This window comes from Hoplias malabaricus, chromosome 9 (genome assembly GCF_029633855.1).
Source record: "Hoplias malabaricus isolate fHopMal1 chromosome 9, fHopMal1.hap1, whole genome shotgun sequence".
Taxonomy (NCBI): Eukaryota; Metazoa; Chordata; class Actinopteri; order Characiformes; family Erythrinidae; genus Hoplias; species Hoplias malabaricus.
In genome coordinates, this window is record NC_089808.1 from 3,904,546 (window position 1) to 3,918,644 (window position 14,099).

At 41.9% G+C, this 14,099-nt stretch overlaps 1 protein-coding gene across 2 annotated transcripts in view; it reads left to right on the forward strand.

Moving 5' to 3' along the window:
• poln (polymerase (DNA directed) nu) overlaps positions 1-14,099 on the forward strand; it is a 73,374-nt gene that overhangs the window by 24,752 nt on the left and 34,523 nt on the right. For both annotated transcript variants that reach the window (XM_066681672.1, XM_066681673.1), the window contains one exon: positions 13,470-13,527. In XM_066681672.1, coding sequence (XP_066537769.1) covers positions 13,470-13,527 — 58 coding nt within the window. The remainder of the gene's footprint in view (positions 1-13,469; positions 13,528-14,099) is intronic.

Here is a 14,099-nt window from a genome sequence, read left to right on the forward strand (position 1 = left end):
ACAACGCCGCGGTAAAACACCGTTATGACTGACTGTTATGACAGTATCTAGCTAAATAACCAACATTATTCATGACAATAGCCTAGCAATAAGCTAAACTCACATTTAGAGGTACCGTTATTCTTGTAAATGTGATCGAAGTCGAACTCGAATTCATCCGACACTATAAACCTCCGTAATGCAGCTACGTAGCCGAGTATAATCTGAGCCACCGAGTTTAGCGAGTCAAGCTAACGTTAACTAACACCAACTAAAACAGGCGAAGTGAGTGTCCTTACCCTGTTTACCTCCATGTTACAGAGGCTCTTGAACACCTTTCGTTGGTGTCCTTACATGCCCATATTGTTGGAAAAGCGCCAGTGAAATGAGCTACAGATAACGGAGAGAGCGGATGGTCCTTTCCAAAGTGCCCATTTAAAGTGGACAAGTTTAGTCCATTTTCTGGATATTTTGGGATCTTTGGGCCATTTGTTCACAGATGTCCCACTGTACATTGAACGATTGCAGCCAAAAACAACACACCTTTTCCTCATTTTGCATTAAATTAAGTGCAGCTTCTAGAGTTGTTGTCCACCATCTACGTCACAGGCAAGACGCCTATTAGAGTTTCCCAACACCGTTCATCGGTCTTTTAAACCTTATTCCTTCAATTAGTAAGAAATAACATGTTTTCTGACTATCAATAAACACAAGTTAGGAACTCAAATTCCACTGTATTTATTTGTTTGACACTTTCATAGAGCTGCTGCTTAGCCTTTAAGTGTATATGGAATAGTTTATGGAATAAAACAAAGAAGATCAGTGACATTTTTGCTAGTTTAATTCTAGGTATATTTTTAACTAGAGTACCTTAGGTGTGAAAAATAGGACAGAGAACTTACTGACAGTTTTTTAAAGCTTTATGTAAACTGTGTTGACTCAGGCTTTAAAACTGTGAGAGTGGAAGCAGATTGGAAAATAGCTATTGGACATTTGAGGGGGATTAAAAAGTAGGATGTGCGCTGTCCTGCATAACAACTGGAAATAAATCTAGCAGCAGTTTGGTCATTTCTAGCTTTGACTGTGGTAGAAGTATTGAAAAAATGTGAAATGGAATAAATGTAACATTAATTTTGGGGACTGATGAAAAAGTAATGCATTAAAACTGACTTATTGTTCAGCATGAAAATAATGAAGTTAAAAAAGGTGAGAGAGAGTACAATCAGAGATGAGTTGGGACCATAGACTGTATATGATTTATGATGTACACTTATTTATACAGACAGATGTCGATCGTGAAAGTTGAATTTTTGAATACTGTGTTCACACTTCGACATCACGTGATTTTAAAGGTTTGGTCTTCCTTCATTCCCATTTATTCACTTTTGATAAGGCTTTTTTATTTCCACATCTACAGCTACAAAAACTATTTCAGAGGGACCAAACGTTACTCTGACAAAAATGTGTAATTGTGTTGCCAGCAGCATGATCGCTGTATGCGGTATTTGTCTGTACTACTGTTATTCTTATAGTATGACTCATTCTGCGTGCTACTTGCAGCTCTGAGTTTTCTGAGCTTGACTTTCTGTAGCTCTGTACAACTAGGTGGTATTTCACAAAGCAAGATAAGGACAGTGTCAGTGTTGTTCATTAGGACGATAACAGAGGGACTTCTTTTGTTGGTGAAACCTGAACTTGTGCTTAACTAAGAAGTCATGCTGTCTGAAATGGGCACGTCTTTGAGTTGTATACGATTTCTGGAATCCTCTACCCTCCGGTGCCTATGTGTCTTTACTATCTGCAGCCCTTTGCTCAGTGTAGTGTGAAGAGTTCAGCACAGTAGCGCTGCTATAGTAAGTAACTGTACTGCTCTGTGTTGTCGATGTCTAGGTGGAGAGTATGAGTCATCCTCGGTGTGAGTGTTATCAGCTGCCGTGCAGACACTAATGCAGCTGTAATTCTGAGGGAGAATTGAAGGGCTTGATTAATTATATTCACCACTAGGACTGGTGGGAGGACAGAGGGTTTGTGGGTATTTATATGTGCGCTTGAGAGAGGGAGAGATAGGAATAGGAAGCTGAAAATTGTTTACCCCCTGACTCTGACTAAAGTGTGTGTGTGTATGTGAGAGAGAAGAAACATGACCGCTGTGTGACTTGTGAGATTATGCTGTGTGAGTCTTCATGGTGACAGGATCTTAGAGGGATTATCTGTCTGATAAAACTTTAAAAACCCGTACAAGTGCCTTATGAGTTTTAAAAAAAATAATCTTTCCGTGTTTTCAGATCTGCTGAATTCTTATAGGGCTATTCCAGGGAATGTATTTAAAATCTAATGAAATGCTTCACTTCAAGGTGGCACTGGAGGTTGGGGTGTGTGGGTGTGTGTGTGCAAGCCTGCTCTCTAGTAATGCATCATTTACTTGTTTCATTCTGTACAAAACAACTGCAGCAGAGAAGACACGTTGTAAGCATTGTTTTAAGATTATCTTCAGTACACTCCATTTTTTTCCTTATTAAAGACATGATGTCCAGTGACAAAGTCCCTAAATAACGCAATGTTGCACATCCTGTAATAGAAAAAAAAAAGTAAATCTGAGGTATTACCAAATAATTATAAAACAATCTCAGATTATTGTAAATAGCAGTGACGAAAGCAAAATGTTATTACTGCTTTTTTTTTTGTTTGACCCTTAAAACCATTTGTGATTGCCAAAACAAGCTTGCCACACATCCACCAAGTGTGCAGTGGGTACACACACACCCCTGTAGCAGTGGGCAGCCATCCCCAGTGCCCAGTGAGCACCTCCACCATTACTCCCCCACCCCATATTTTCCTGCTGGCCGTCGTAATCGACAGGGTGTCCTACCACTCCCAAACTCATATATGCTATGGCAGCTCTGCAGGGAATAAAATGAGGCCTCGGTGAAACTTATGACATATTTTGGGGTTTATGTACAGTACTGTGTAGAAGTCTTAGGCACCTAAGATGATGATATATATTTAAAGTAATGCCTTCTCATTAAGCGTGGAGCTTGTATGAAGTTATATATAATCACAGTAAATACAAAAAAATAATAATATAAAACAAATCAGAAATAGAAGATAATGTTTTTCTATAAAGCAGTAGGTGAGAATGAGTTTGAAGAACAGTGTTTTGTTCAGATTCTCCTTGATTTTATTCATTCATTCATTCATTATCTATAACCCTTATCCAATTCAGGATCGTGGTGGGTCCAGAGCCTACCTGGACTCATTGGACGCAAGGCAGGAATACACCCTGGAGGGGGCGCCAGTCCTTCACAGGGCGACACACACGTTCACTCACACACTCACACCTACGGACACTTTTGAGTCGCCAATCCAACTACCAACATGTGTTTTTGGACTGTGGGAGGAAACCGGAGCACCCGGAGGAAACCCACGCAGACACAGGGAGAACACACCACACTCCTTACAGACAGTCACCCGGAGGAAACCCATACGGACACAGGGAGAACACATCACACTCCTCACAGACAGTCACCCGGAGGAAACCCATACGGACACAGGGAGAACACACCACACTCCTCACAGACAGTCACCCGGAGGAAACCCACACAGACACAGGGAGAACACACCACACTCCTCACAGACAGTCACCCGGAGGAAACCCACGCGCACACGGGGAGAACACACCACACTCCTCACAGTCACCTACTGATAAATCTGGAAACTTAAAAATATCTAAAATATTGCAAAGAATTATTGTTTATGTGAACTTTGACAGCCCTAGAATAAATTAATATGGAAAGACAAAATAATAAGTGTAAAATTAATGTCTGTCTCACACATAAAGCATCTGATTTTCATACTATATTGCTGATTTGTTCTGGAGAAGTTGTTTCATAAAGCACAGCCGCCAAGGCCTAAAATATCCACTTGCATTTCTTTTTTGTTCCTACCGTGATCCCATTTCTTTCCCTCTTGTTATTTCGACCTCAAAAGTCCTTTCTCTTCTACACATACACACAGGTCTTGAGTAAGCTCTCAGCTCTGTTTTTATTGTAGTAAACTCAGCACAGTTCTTTTCCCCCTGTCAGCTCCTCCCAGGCAGCATTATGCATCGGGGATATGCTACTGAAACACTCGGTCACATTTCCTCAAAGCTCAGCTTAATATAAGGTGTCTCACTGCAGTCTGTGCACACTGGAGTGTTTTCTGGTGTATCAGGTACTTAAACATCAGTGGAAAAACATAGAACAAAAATTTATATTCAAGTGTCTAAGAGTTAATGAACATATGCTTGGTTCAGCAAAGTAAAAACTCATACAGTGACTGTAGAAACATGGAGGACGAGCCTCGAATCCCTTTCCTTCTATAAAAATTAAGTCAAACCTCTGCCATGTTGTCAGATGTGCAACTAGATTATGTGCCATAGAGACCAGAGGCTCACCAGTTGAGTAAACCTTGCCCTCCGGGTGACTGTCTGTGAGGAGTGTGGTGTGTTCTCCCTGTGTCTGCGTGGGTTTCCTCCGGGTGACTGTCTGTGAGGAGTGTGGTTTGTTCTCCCTGTGTCTGTTTGGGTTTCCTCCGGGTGACTGCCTGTGAGGAGTGTGGTGTGTTCTCCCTGTGTCTGTTTGGGTTTCCTCCAGGTGACTGTCTGTGAGGAGTGTGGTGTGTTCTCCCTGTGTCTGCGTGGGTTTCATCCGGGTGACTGTTTGTGAGGAGTGTGGTGTGTTCTCACTGTGTCTGCGTGGGTTTCTTCCGGGTGACTGTCTGTGAGGAGTGTGCTGTGTTCTCCTTGTGTCTGCGTGGGTTTCCTCCGGGTGACTGTCTGTGAGGAGTGTGGTGTTGTTCTCCCTGTGTCTGCGTGGGTTTCCTCCAGGTGTCTGTCTGTGAGGAGTGTGGTGTGTTTCTTGCGGTGTCTGTGTGTATTTTGCGCTGTGGGGCACTGGCGCCCCCTCAGTGGTGTGTTCTTGCCCCGCGACCCTGAACTGGATAAACGGGTACAAATAATGAATGAATTAATTTAATTTAGCAGTACATACACATTGAAACTTAAAGGTGACACTAGGCCAATATAATTGTTGTATCCTTTATGTAGTGAATATCAGGTTTTTGACAGCATTGGTCAAAATAATAAAACTACCTCCAAATTTGGCTTTAAATAACTCGTCCTTCAATTCTCAGAAGAGGACATGTCACCACTCGCTTCTCGCTTCTGAGCTTCAAAAGTGATGGGCCTGACACGTTGTTTTGCTGATATCTCAGTCTGGGACTGTAAAGTTAAACATGGCTTGTTTTTCCTTTCACCATATCACAATGTCGACTCTGATACTGACACTAAGTGTAGCACTAAACTCTGCTCTGCCATAAATAAAAAAACACGTTATCATTATCTGAACCCCCTGCTGTGACTGAATTCAAAATTTATTCAAACTGTTGTAATATAACTGGCTGATTTTTTTTTTCTCCTGTTATTAAAGCAAGCAAGAAACATTCATCGTTTCGCTTAATTGATTGAATGAAAAATAAAAGTGTTGTAATTGTTGCTTTTTTAATCTCTGCTGGGACCTTTTTAATGCTTTTTAAGTTGTACTTTAAAAATCACTACAAGGTGATTATTTATAAATGGTTACTGTTAGAATAAGTAAAATAATTATGCTTATTATCTACATGTTGCAGCTCTAATAGCGAAGAAATAACAGCCATGCTTTGACTTTTAAATGTTTAAGTTTCTGTAAGTGATGTGGCATAGATTTTCTGCTTGACTGGATGCTTGGGTGTTGATTCTCTCATTCACCCACAGAAAAGGCAGAGGCAGCATGTTTATGTTGTCATGCCAACAGGGTGCCACTATGGGATGGTGGAGCTTGCCCGTTGTCAGGGTGATTGAAGGGTACCGTTGCCATAGTGACCATACTAGATTAGGAAGGCAGAGAGGGAGCGGAGTGAGTAGGTAATTTAGTCTGAAATGTGTCAGGAAAAGGAAGGCGTTATTTTGATCAGAGATAACAGCAGGGATGGAAATACTCTTATGTTTCTGCATTGAAATAGGTCTGTGGGCCTCTTACCATTGCCTCTGTGCATGGGATTTCTGTCTGATGCTAATAATTTGGCTTGTTAATTGTATGTAAGTGTGTGTAAGTCATTGTATTAAGGACTTTGAATAGGTGGTGCAGCAGGTAGGTGTCGCAGTCACACAGCTCCAGGGACCTGGAGGTTGTGGGTTCGATTCCCGCTCCGGGTGACTGTCTGAGAGGAGTGTGGTGTGTTCTCTCTCTGTCTGCGTGGGTTTCCTCCGGGTGATTATCTGTGAGGAGTGTGGTGTGTTCTCCCTGTGTCTGCATGGGTTTCCTCCCATAGTCCAAAAACACATGTTGGTAGGTGGATTGGCGACTCAAAAGTGTCTGTAGGTGTGAGTGTGTGTGTGTTGCCCTGTGAAGGACTGGTGTCCCCTCCAGGGTGTGTTCCTGCCTTGCGCCCAATGATTTCATGTAGGCTCTGGACCCACTGCGACCCTGAACTGGATAAGGGTTACAGATAATGTTTGAATAGGATGGTAAATCAGTATCGGTTCTGATACTGACACTATCAGAAATTTATAGGAATTAGATTTACCGTGCCAGCTTTTCTTCTGATTTTTGAATGGTCAATGGCTATACAGAAAGTCCAGGTTTGTCGTTTTACATAATCATGAGTGTTCAGTCTAACAAAACAAATTTGGGAGGTTCCCAATAAGTGAAATGAATGTTATACAAAGGATACAAAGTGTCAATGATGCAGAGCACCACAAGCTGTGCTAAAATCACTCATGTTATTTTAGCATGCTAAACATGTATACGCGTGAGGTGTTTCCTTCTAAGTGGAGGCCAGAGCACAGTGTCTTAACCGTGAGTAAAACTGGAGCTGAATCAATGAATCAACGAATATTCGTCTGTAATCAGGACCTCGGTAAAACTGTAGCATTTCTTTGTATTATGTTTTTTATACAGAAGTCTGGAATTGATGCTAGGGCATCTTTAAACAAACAAAATAAAAGCTGCAATCCATGTGGCATGGGCTAATGAAACGACCCCTCCCACCTGTCTGTGTGTGTGAGCTAGAGACAGAAAGAAAGGTCTTGACACTCTCCTAAAAGCAAGCTGTGTGTTGGAGAATTTGGGGAATAAGTTTTTCTGTTGTTGTAGTATCATGTAGTGAACAGGTCTAAGCAGCAGGTGGCAGCATAAGGGGTTATAGAAAGGCTTATATATCACAGGTTTAAATTCTGTTTGTATTTCAGTTCAAATTACAACATTTGTGGGTTAACATCTTGAAAACATCCGTCACTAATCTCTGCATGGCCATTTGAGCTATTTGTATCTGAATTAAACAGCCTGTATTTGTCTAATGTTTGAAAGGCTACAGCGATATATTTGCATCCTCTCAGCCACAAACGGCAAATGTTTAATTGACTGAATGAACTGTTATCTGTAAATGCCTTCAAAGCGGATAAATTAACAAGCTGAATGATGAAAGCTCGACATACAACCTATTTTGTAGTTGAATAATAAAACAAAATTATTCAGTTTCCCCATGGTATTCTGGGTAAAAATAGGACGTTTCCTCCTGAGAGGATCTGAGGCTTTCAGCTACAAGTCAGTACTGATGTTGTATAAATCGTTGTAGCCAGTTTAACACATTCCAAAGTTATTGAACGATTGCCATGTTCCACATCATTCAGTTCAGACGCCATAAGCAAGTCCATGATGCTGAGTAGTGGTTGTAAGCTATTACTTAGTTGTTACATTAGACTCATTGATCCAGGGCACAAGTATTAAAGCAGACTTTGGACACTCAGCAACACTTGGCTACATTTGGAGCAAGAGTGAATTGGATGCTTTGGCTGAACTATCACTTCAACAAGTCCCATGCAAACAGAGTCTGATGTGTTTATGCATCAAGACGAATGTGACTCTGAAACACCCTCGGGAGACTGTATGAGTGATGTGTATTGATTTTGAGTGTGTGTGTGTGTGTGTATGGTGTCAGCAGTTATGCAGAGAGCTGACCCAAGCTCCTTTATTTTCGCCCCAGTCATCTGTCTTGTAAACCCAGTGATGCTGCCATCATCACCCAGATCTGACTGTCACTGACACAGACAAACACACACATACACACACACAAGTTTTTATATCTTGTCAGGACATGAAATCATATAGCCCTCCCATATGTATTATAAATGAAGGTACCTGTAAGCCTCATAAATATAATGAGCTGTTTGGATGTAATAAATATTGTATAAACCAATGTATAATGCAAGATATAGTGGTTACAGCGTAAAAGAAAGAATGAATTAATGAATTAATAAATGAATGACATAAAATATATCATTTATTATGAATAAATAATAAAAACAGACACTAGTCAGAAGCAGTATTTGTTTTTCTATTAAGTCCAATATTTCTCTTTATTATGTTTCTACAAATCTTTGTTCTAACACCGAATATGGAATTTGACCGGCACACACACACACACACACACACACACGCCTTGACCCTGTGTTAGTCCCAGTCTGTGCATTTATCCTTCTTTATTTCTTTACTTTTCATCATTCATTCATACTTTTTTACTTTCCCCTTCTTCAGAGAATTAATTTAGTTAGGTTCAGTTTGTGTGTGTGTGTGTGTGTGTGTGTGTGTGTGTGTGTGTGTGTGTGTGTGTGAAACATGTGTTTTTGTGAGTGTCATTTGTAGTGTTTCTGGCCAGAGAGTCTGTCAGCATGTGTGATGTGGTTAGGACAGCTACGTCTGTGTTTGTGTATGTGTGTGTGTTGTGTCTGGTTTGTGTGTGGGTGTTTATGATTATTTCTCCTAGCTGGTTGTGGTAGATAATATTGTGATGTGGAATTCAGTTTCACACCAGCAGAAAGAGTGCATGCTGTGATATTTACACTTACTTCCCATGCTTCTTAAAGAGATAGGAACATTAATGAACATTCATAAGTCATGTTAGATCTGCTACATTATATTGTTCATTGGTGTGGTGCTAAACATCCTTACAATATAATATCACTATATTAGGGATTTCTGCTAGTCTGTGTGACCACATTATTCAATGTTACCCATAATGTACAGGGTGGGCCATTTATATGGATACATTAGTATATGGGAGGGGGGAAAACTTTTCAAGATGGGCGGTGACCATGGTGGCCATTTTGAAGTCAGCCATCTTGGATCCAACTTTTGTTTTTTCTCAATGGGAAGAGGGTCATGTGACACATCAATCTTATTGGGAATTTCACAAGAAAAACAATGGTGTGCTTGGTTTTAACGTAACTTTATTCTTACATGAGTTATTTACAAGTTTCTCGCCACTTATAAAATGTGTTCAAAGTGCTGCCCATTGTCTTGGATTGTCAATGCAACCCTCTTCTCCCACTCTTCACACATTGATAGCAACACCACAGGAGAAATGCTAGCACAGGCTTCCAGTATCCGTAGGTTCAGCAGGTAGTGGCGCAGTCACACAGCTCCAGGGGCCTGGAGGTTGTGGGTTCGATTCCTGCTCCGGGTGACTGTCTGTGAGGAGTGTGGTGTGTTCTCCCTGTGTCGGCTTGGGTTTCCTCCGGGTGACTGTCTGTGAGGAGTGTGGTGTGTTCTCCCTGTGTCTGCGTGGGTTTCCTCCGGGTGACTGTCTGTGAGGAGTGTGGTGTGTTCTATCTGTGTCTGCGTGGGTTTCCTCCAGGTGACTGTCTGTGAAGAGTGTGGTGTGTTCTCCCTGTGTCTGCGTGGGTTTCCTCCGAGTGACTGTCTGTGAGGAGTGTGGTGTGTTCTGCCTGTGACTGGGTGGGTTTCCTCCGGGTGACTGTCTGTGAGGAATGTGGTGTGTTCTCCCTGTGTCTGCGTGGGTTTCCTCCGGGTGACTGTCTGTGAGGAGTGTGGTGTGTTCTCCCTGTGTCTGCGTGGGTTTCCTCCGGGTGACTGTCTGTGAGGAGTGTGGTGTGTTCTCTCTGTGTCTGCGTGGGTTTCCTCCAGGTGACTGTCTGTGAAGAGTGTGGTGTGTTCTCCCTGTGTCTGCGTGGGTTTCCTCCGAGTGACTGTCTGTGAGGAGTGTGGTGTGTTCTCTCTGTGTCTGCGTGGGTTTCCTCCGGGTGCTCCGGTTTCCTTCCACAGTCCAAAAACACACGTTGGTAGGTGGTGTGTGTGTGTCTGTTTTGCCTTGTGAAGGACTGATTCCAGGTAGGCTCTGGACCCACCGTGACCCTGAACTGGATGAGGGTTACAGATAATGAATGAATGAATGAATGAAGTCTAAATGTAATATTTCTCCAACTGTGGCATTGTATTAAAACATTTGGTGAGTCCCTTTGTAATGGACTACAGACTAAATGTTAGTATGTTTTTCATATTGTACATTGCCGTTATTAACAAACTGTGCTTTTAAAGTTAAATATGCATCAAAGAAGATAGGAATGCAGTTAGAATTTATATCCTGTGTTTATTTTCTCATTGTTAGGTGCAGTGTGTTTAGTGTAACATTCATGTGGGTCAAATTAGCAGTCCTTGACATCCTTATAGCTTTGGGCAATGCTGCTCTAAATAATTAATTTATATATTTTCGTCTACGTAGAAGTGTGTATGTGTGTACTAGTGCAGCATATGCTGAGGAGGAGTGGCCTGCAGGGTGAAGTCCATCCTTCTGTTACTTTGGCAAGATTCAAACCCCTACTGCACATTTGTGTGTGTGTGTGTGTGTGTGTGTGTGTTTCGTTGCTCTCTGGTGTCAGAGTACTTTAATGTGATGCTCCCGCCAACCTGAGACATGAAGCTGAGCAAGCACAATACACACTGTCACACTATCTGTACATATACCAAACCTCATATATCACACCTACACAAGTCCTACACGCCAGTCCCTCACAGGGCAACACACACACACTCACACATTCACCCACACACGTGGACACTTTTGAGTCGCCAATCCACCTACCAACGTGTTTTTGGACCATGGGAGGAAACCGGAGCACCCGGAGGAAACCCACACTGACACAGGGAGAACACACCACACTCCTCACAGACAGTCACCTGGAGGAAACCCACGCAGACACAGGGAGAACACACCACACTCCTCACAGACAGTCACCCGGAGCGGGAATCGAACCCACAACCTCCAGGTCCCTGGAGCTGTGTGACTGTGACACTTCCTGCTGCCCCCAGTGGCCAATTAAGTGATTCTAATTCAAACTATTTAATAGTGTCTGCCACTATCTTGCTCTCTATCTTGCACTCTCTCTTGTGTGTGCTCTCTCTTTTTCTCTTCCCTTCTCTGTTGAATAATTAAACAGGGTAAAATGTGAATGGACCCTGTTCAGAGGTTTGCTTCTGAAAATATCAATATACACCTGTAACCTCGTGCTGCTACAATCACTTGCGCTGTAAAATTTGAAATTGTAAGCAATATGTAAAAGTTTAAATAGTGTTCTGTGTTTTGTCCAATGTGTTTTATGGGTTTTTGCAATGACTGATTTTTTTTGTTGTAAATTCTTTTGAGGTTAGACATGTGATATTGTGGTACCCTCTTTTTGTATGGGAGAATGATGTAATGCATTTATGAGTTTACCAGAGAAGTGTGTGTAACGCTGTCCCATTAATGTTAAGCTGGATTAGAAAGAGAGCAGAGCAAAGCTCTGAATCCAGCCTCATCCAGCTCTGTTCAATTTTGTATTCTTGCACCCATATATCAGCTCTCTCTACCTCTCTCCCCTCTCTCTATCCCTCATTTTCTCATTTCTAATCTTTGTTTACCTCATTGTCTATCTAGTTCAGTCTTTCTCAGTCATCTCTCTCTCTTCTCTTGATTTTGTTCTCTATTGCTCTTCTCTGTCTTTCGCTTTCTCTCACTCTTTCTCTCTCTCTCTCTCTCACTTTCTCTCTCTCTTTTTCTCTCTCGCTTTCTCTCTCTCTTTTTCTCTCTCTCTCCCTCTCTCTTTTTTCTCTCTCCCTCTCTCTCTCTCTCTCTCTTCCTATCTTCCTCTCTCTCTCTTTTTCTCTTTTTTCTCTCTCTCCCTCTCTCTCTTTCTCTCTTTTTTCTCTCTCGCTTTCTCTCTCTCTCTCTCTCTCTCTCCCTCTCTCTTTCTCTTTCTCTTTTTTCTCTCTCGCATTCCCTCTCTTTCTCTCTCTCTCTCCCCCTCTCTCTTTCTCTCTCTCTGGTGTTGTATTACTGTAGATTGATGCAGGTACTCATACAGAGGCAGAAATCCACTGCAGAAGCTATTAGCAAGGCTTCCTCTCACAAGCTAGTATCATTTGTCATGCTCTGACCGCAGAGCCTCTGCTCACACTGACTTGAGATCAGCCAAATACTGCATTTCTTTTTTTTTTTTTTAGCATTTTTAGAACCGTTATGGTGCAGTGCCGCTGCGTCCCACCACTTGGGTGAGCTTTCATCCTTACATCCACAGTACATTAGATATTAGAACAGGTCCTAACTCTAACTGGAGAGCTCTCAGAACATTCGTTTATACTGAGACCCAGTTGATATGAAATTTTTCAGTAGGTTTGGTTAATGTGATTTAATGCCTGCTTTGATTTAGTTGCAAACTATAAATGGTCAGATAAGATCATCAGTTCTCACTAATCTCATTCTTGTGAGCAGAGATAAATAAACGTTGACCCTATCATCAGGAGATCTCTGGTTTGTTCCCTGACGATGCCTCAGACATCCAGGACTGGGAGTCCAAGATAACACGACTGGCCTTGCTCTCTGTGGGAGGGTAAAATGGCCCTCCTTGTACGCATGATGTTAGCCAATGCCGTGTCGTTAGGCTGGGCTGTTAGTGATCTCCTTCAAACAGGTTCAGTGGTGCAGTGACATTGTGTTTGCAGCAGGTGGTGGCTGAATTCACCTGTCACAGATTAGGCATGTGCTTGTCTCACCCTTTAGAATATACATTAGAATTCACTTTGTGTGTGAGAGTGGTGAAAATCTCATTTGAAACACAAGTAAGACCATGGATATGACCTTCTTACAGGGGCACTCACTCACACACACATGCACATTTCCTTTCACACAGACCAACAGCGAGCCCTGCTTTAGACCACTGGGCCCTCACACATTCTTCAGATGTATTTGACTTATTTTAGTCATTCATAAACAAGCTTAACTATCCTCCCTCTGAAACTTGATCAATAAGGAGCAGTCAGAAAATAGAAAAACACGTTATGAAACAGTCCCCTTATGAAGTTTTGACCTTTCTTCTCAGAATCCCTCAGCAGCCACATTTATTCCTTTATTTGCTCACACTCTAGTCGTCATATCCCCTGGGTGTGTGCTAGGGTTTGGCAATCGAACGCTTTGTTGAGGTCCCTAGGTTGCCAAAGTCATGCTAAATCTGAGCACTTCTTGCTGTGTTGCTAATGTCCGAGCGTTTGAGGCATTCTGAGTAGAACTGGGTCACTCTTTGTCTCAGTCGAAGAGAATAAATAAATAAACGTTTTTCCACCTTCTGATTTTTTTCCCCCCAGAATTTTCAGGCACTTCCCAAACAGCCAGTGCAGATCGTCAAGAAGCAGAATATTCAAGGTAAGAGAGATAGGTTCAGGAGGCTTTAGAGATGAACAGCTGTAATGTGATTTGTTAAACACATCCAGTCAAGTTAACCCTTCCAATGGAAAACCATATATCAGCCATTACTGTTTGTATTAGCACTTTTTGCTTTTCAGTATTAGCAATGGATATAAACATTTTTCAATGTGAGTAAACATTATTGCTTGATAAACTTAAGAAATGCTAGCAACTGTTTTATTGTAGAAAGAGGATATTTAAATTATCCTAGGCTTAAGACGTGTTGACCAAACAATATCATATATTAATGGTTCTTTGTTGCAAGAGCTCTTTTAGTTTAAGCTGTAAAACTAGGGGCAAGAAACTTGCTGTGAAATGACAAAAACTTTGTATAGAAAGCGAGAATGAAAGATTGTGCTGGATATTAAAGATAAAAGAACAAATGATAGAGTGAAGATCTAAAGAAATTCATATGCCTATAGCATGTTGTAGGAGGTAGGTGTCGCAGTCACACAGCTCCAGGGGCCTGGAGGTTGTGGGTTCGATTCCTGCTCTGGGTGACTGTCTGTGAGGAGTGTGGTGTGTTCTCT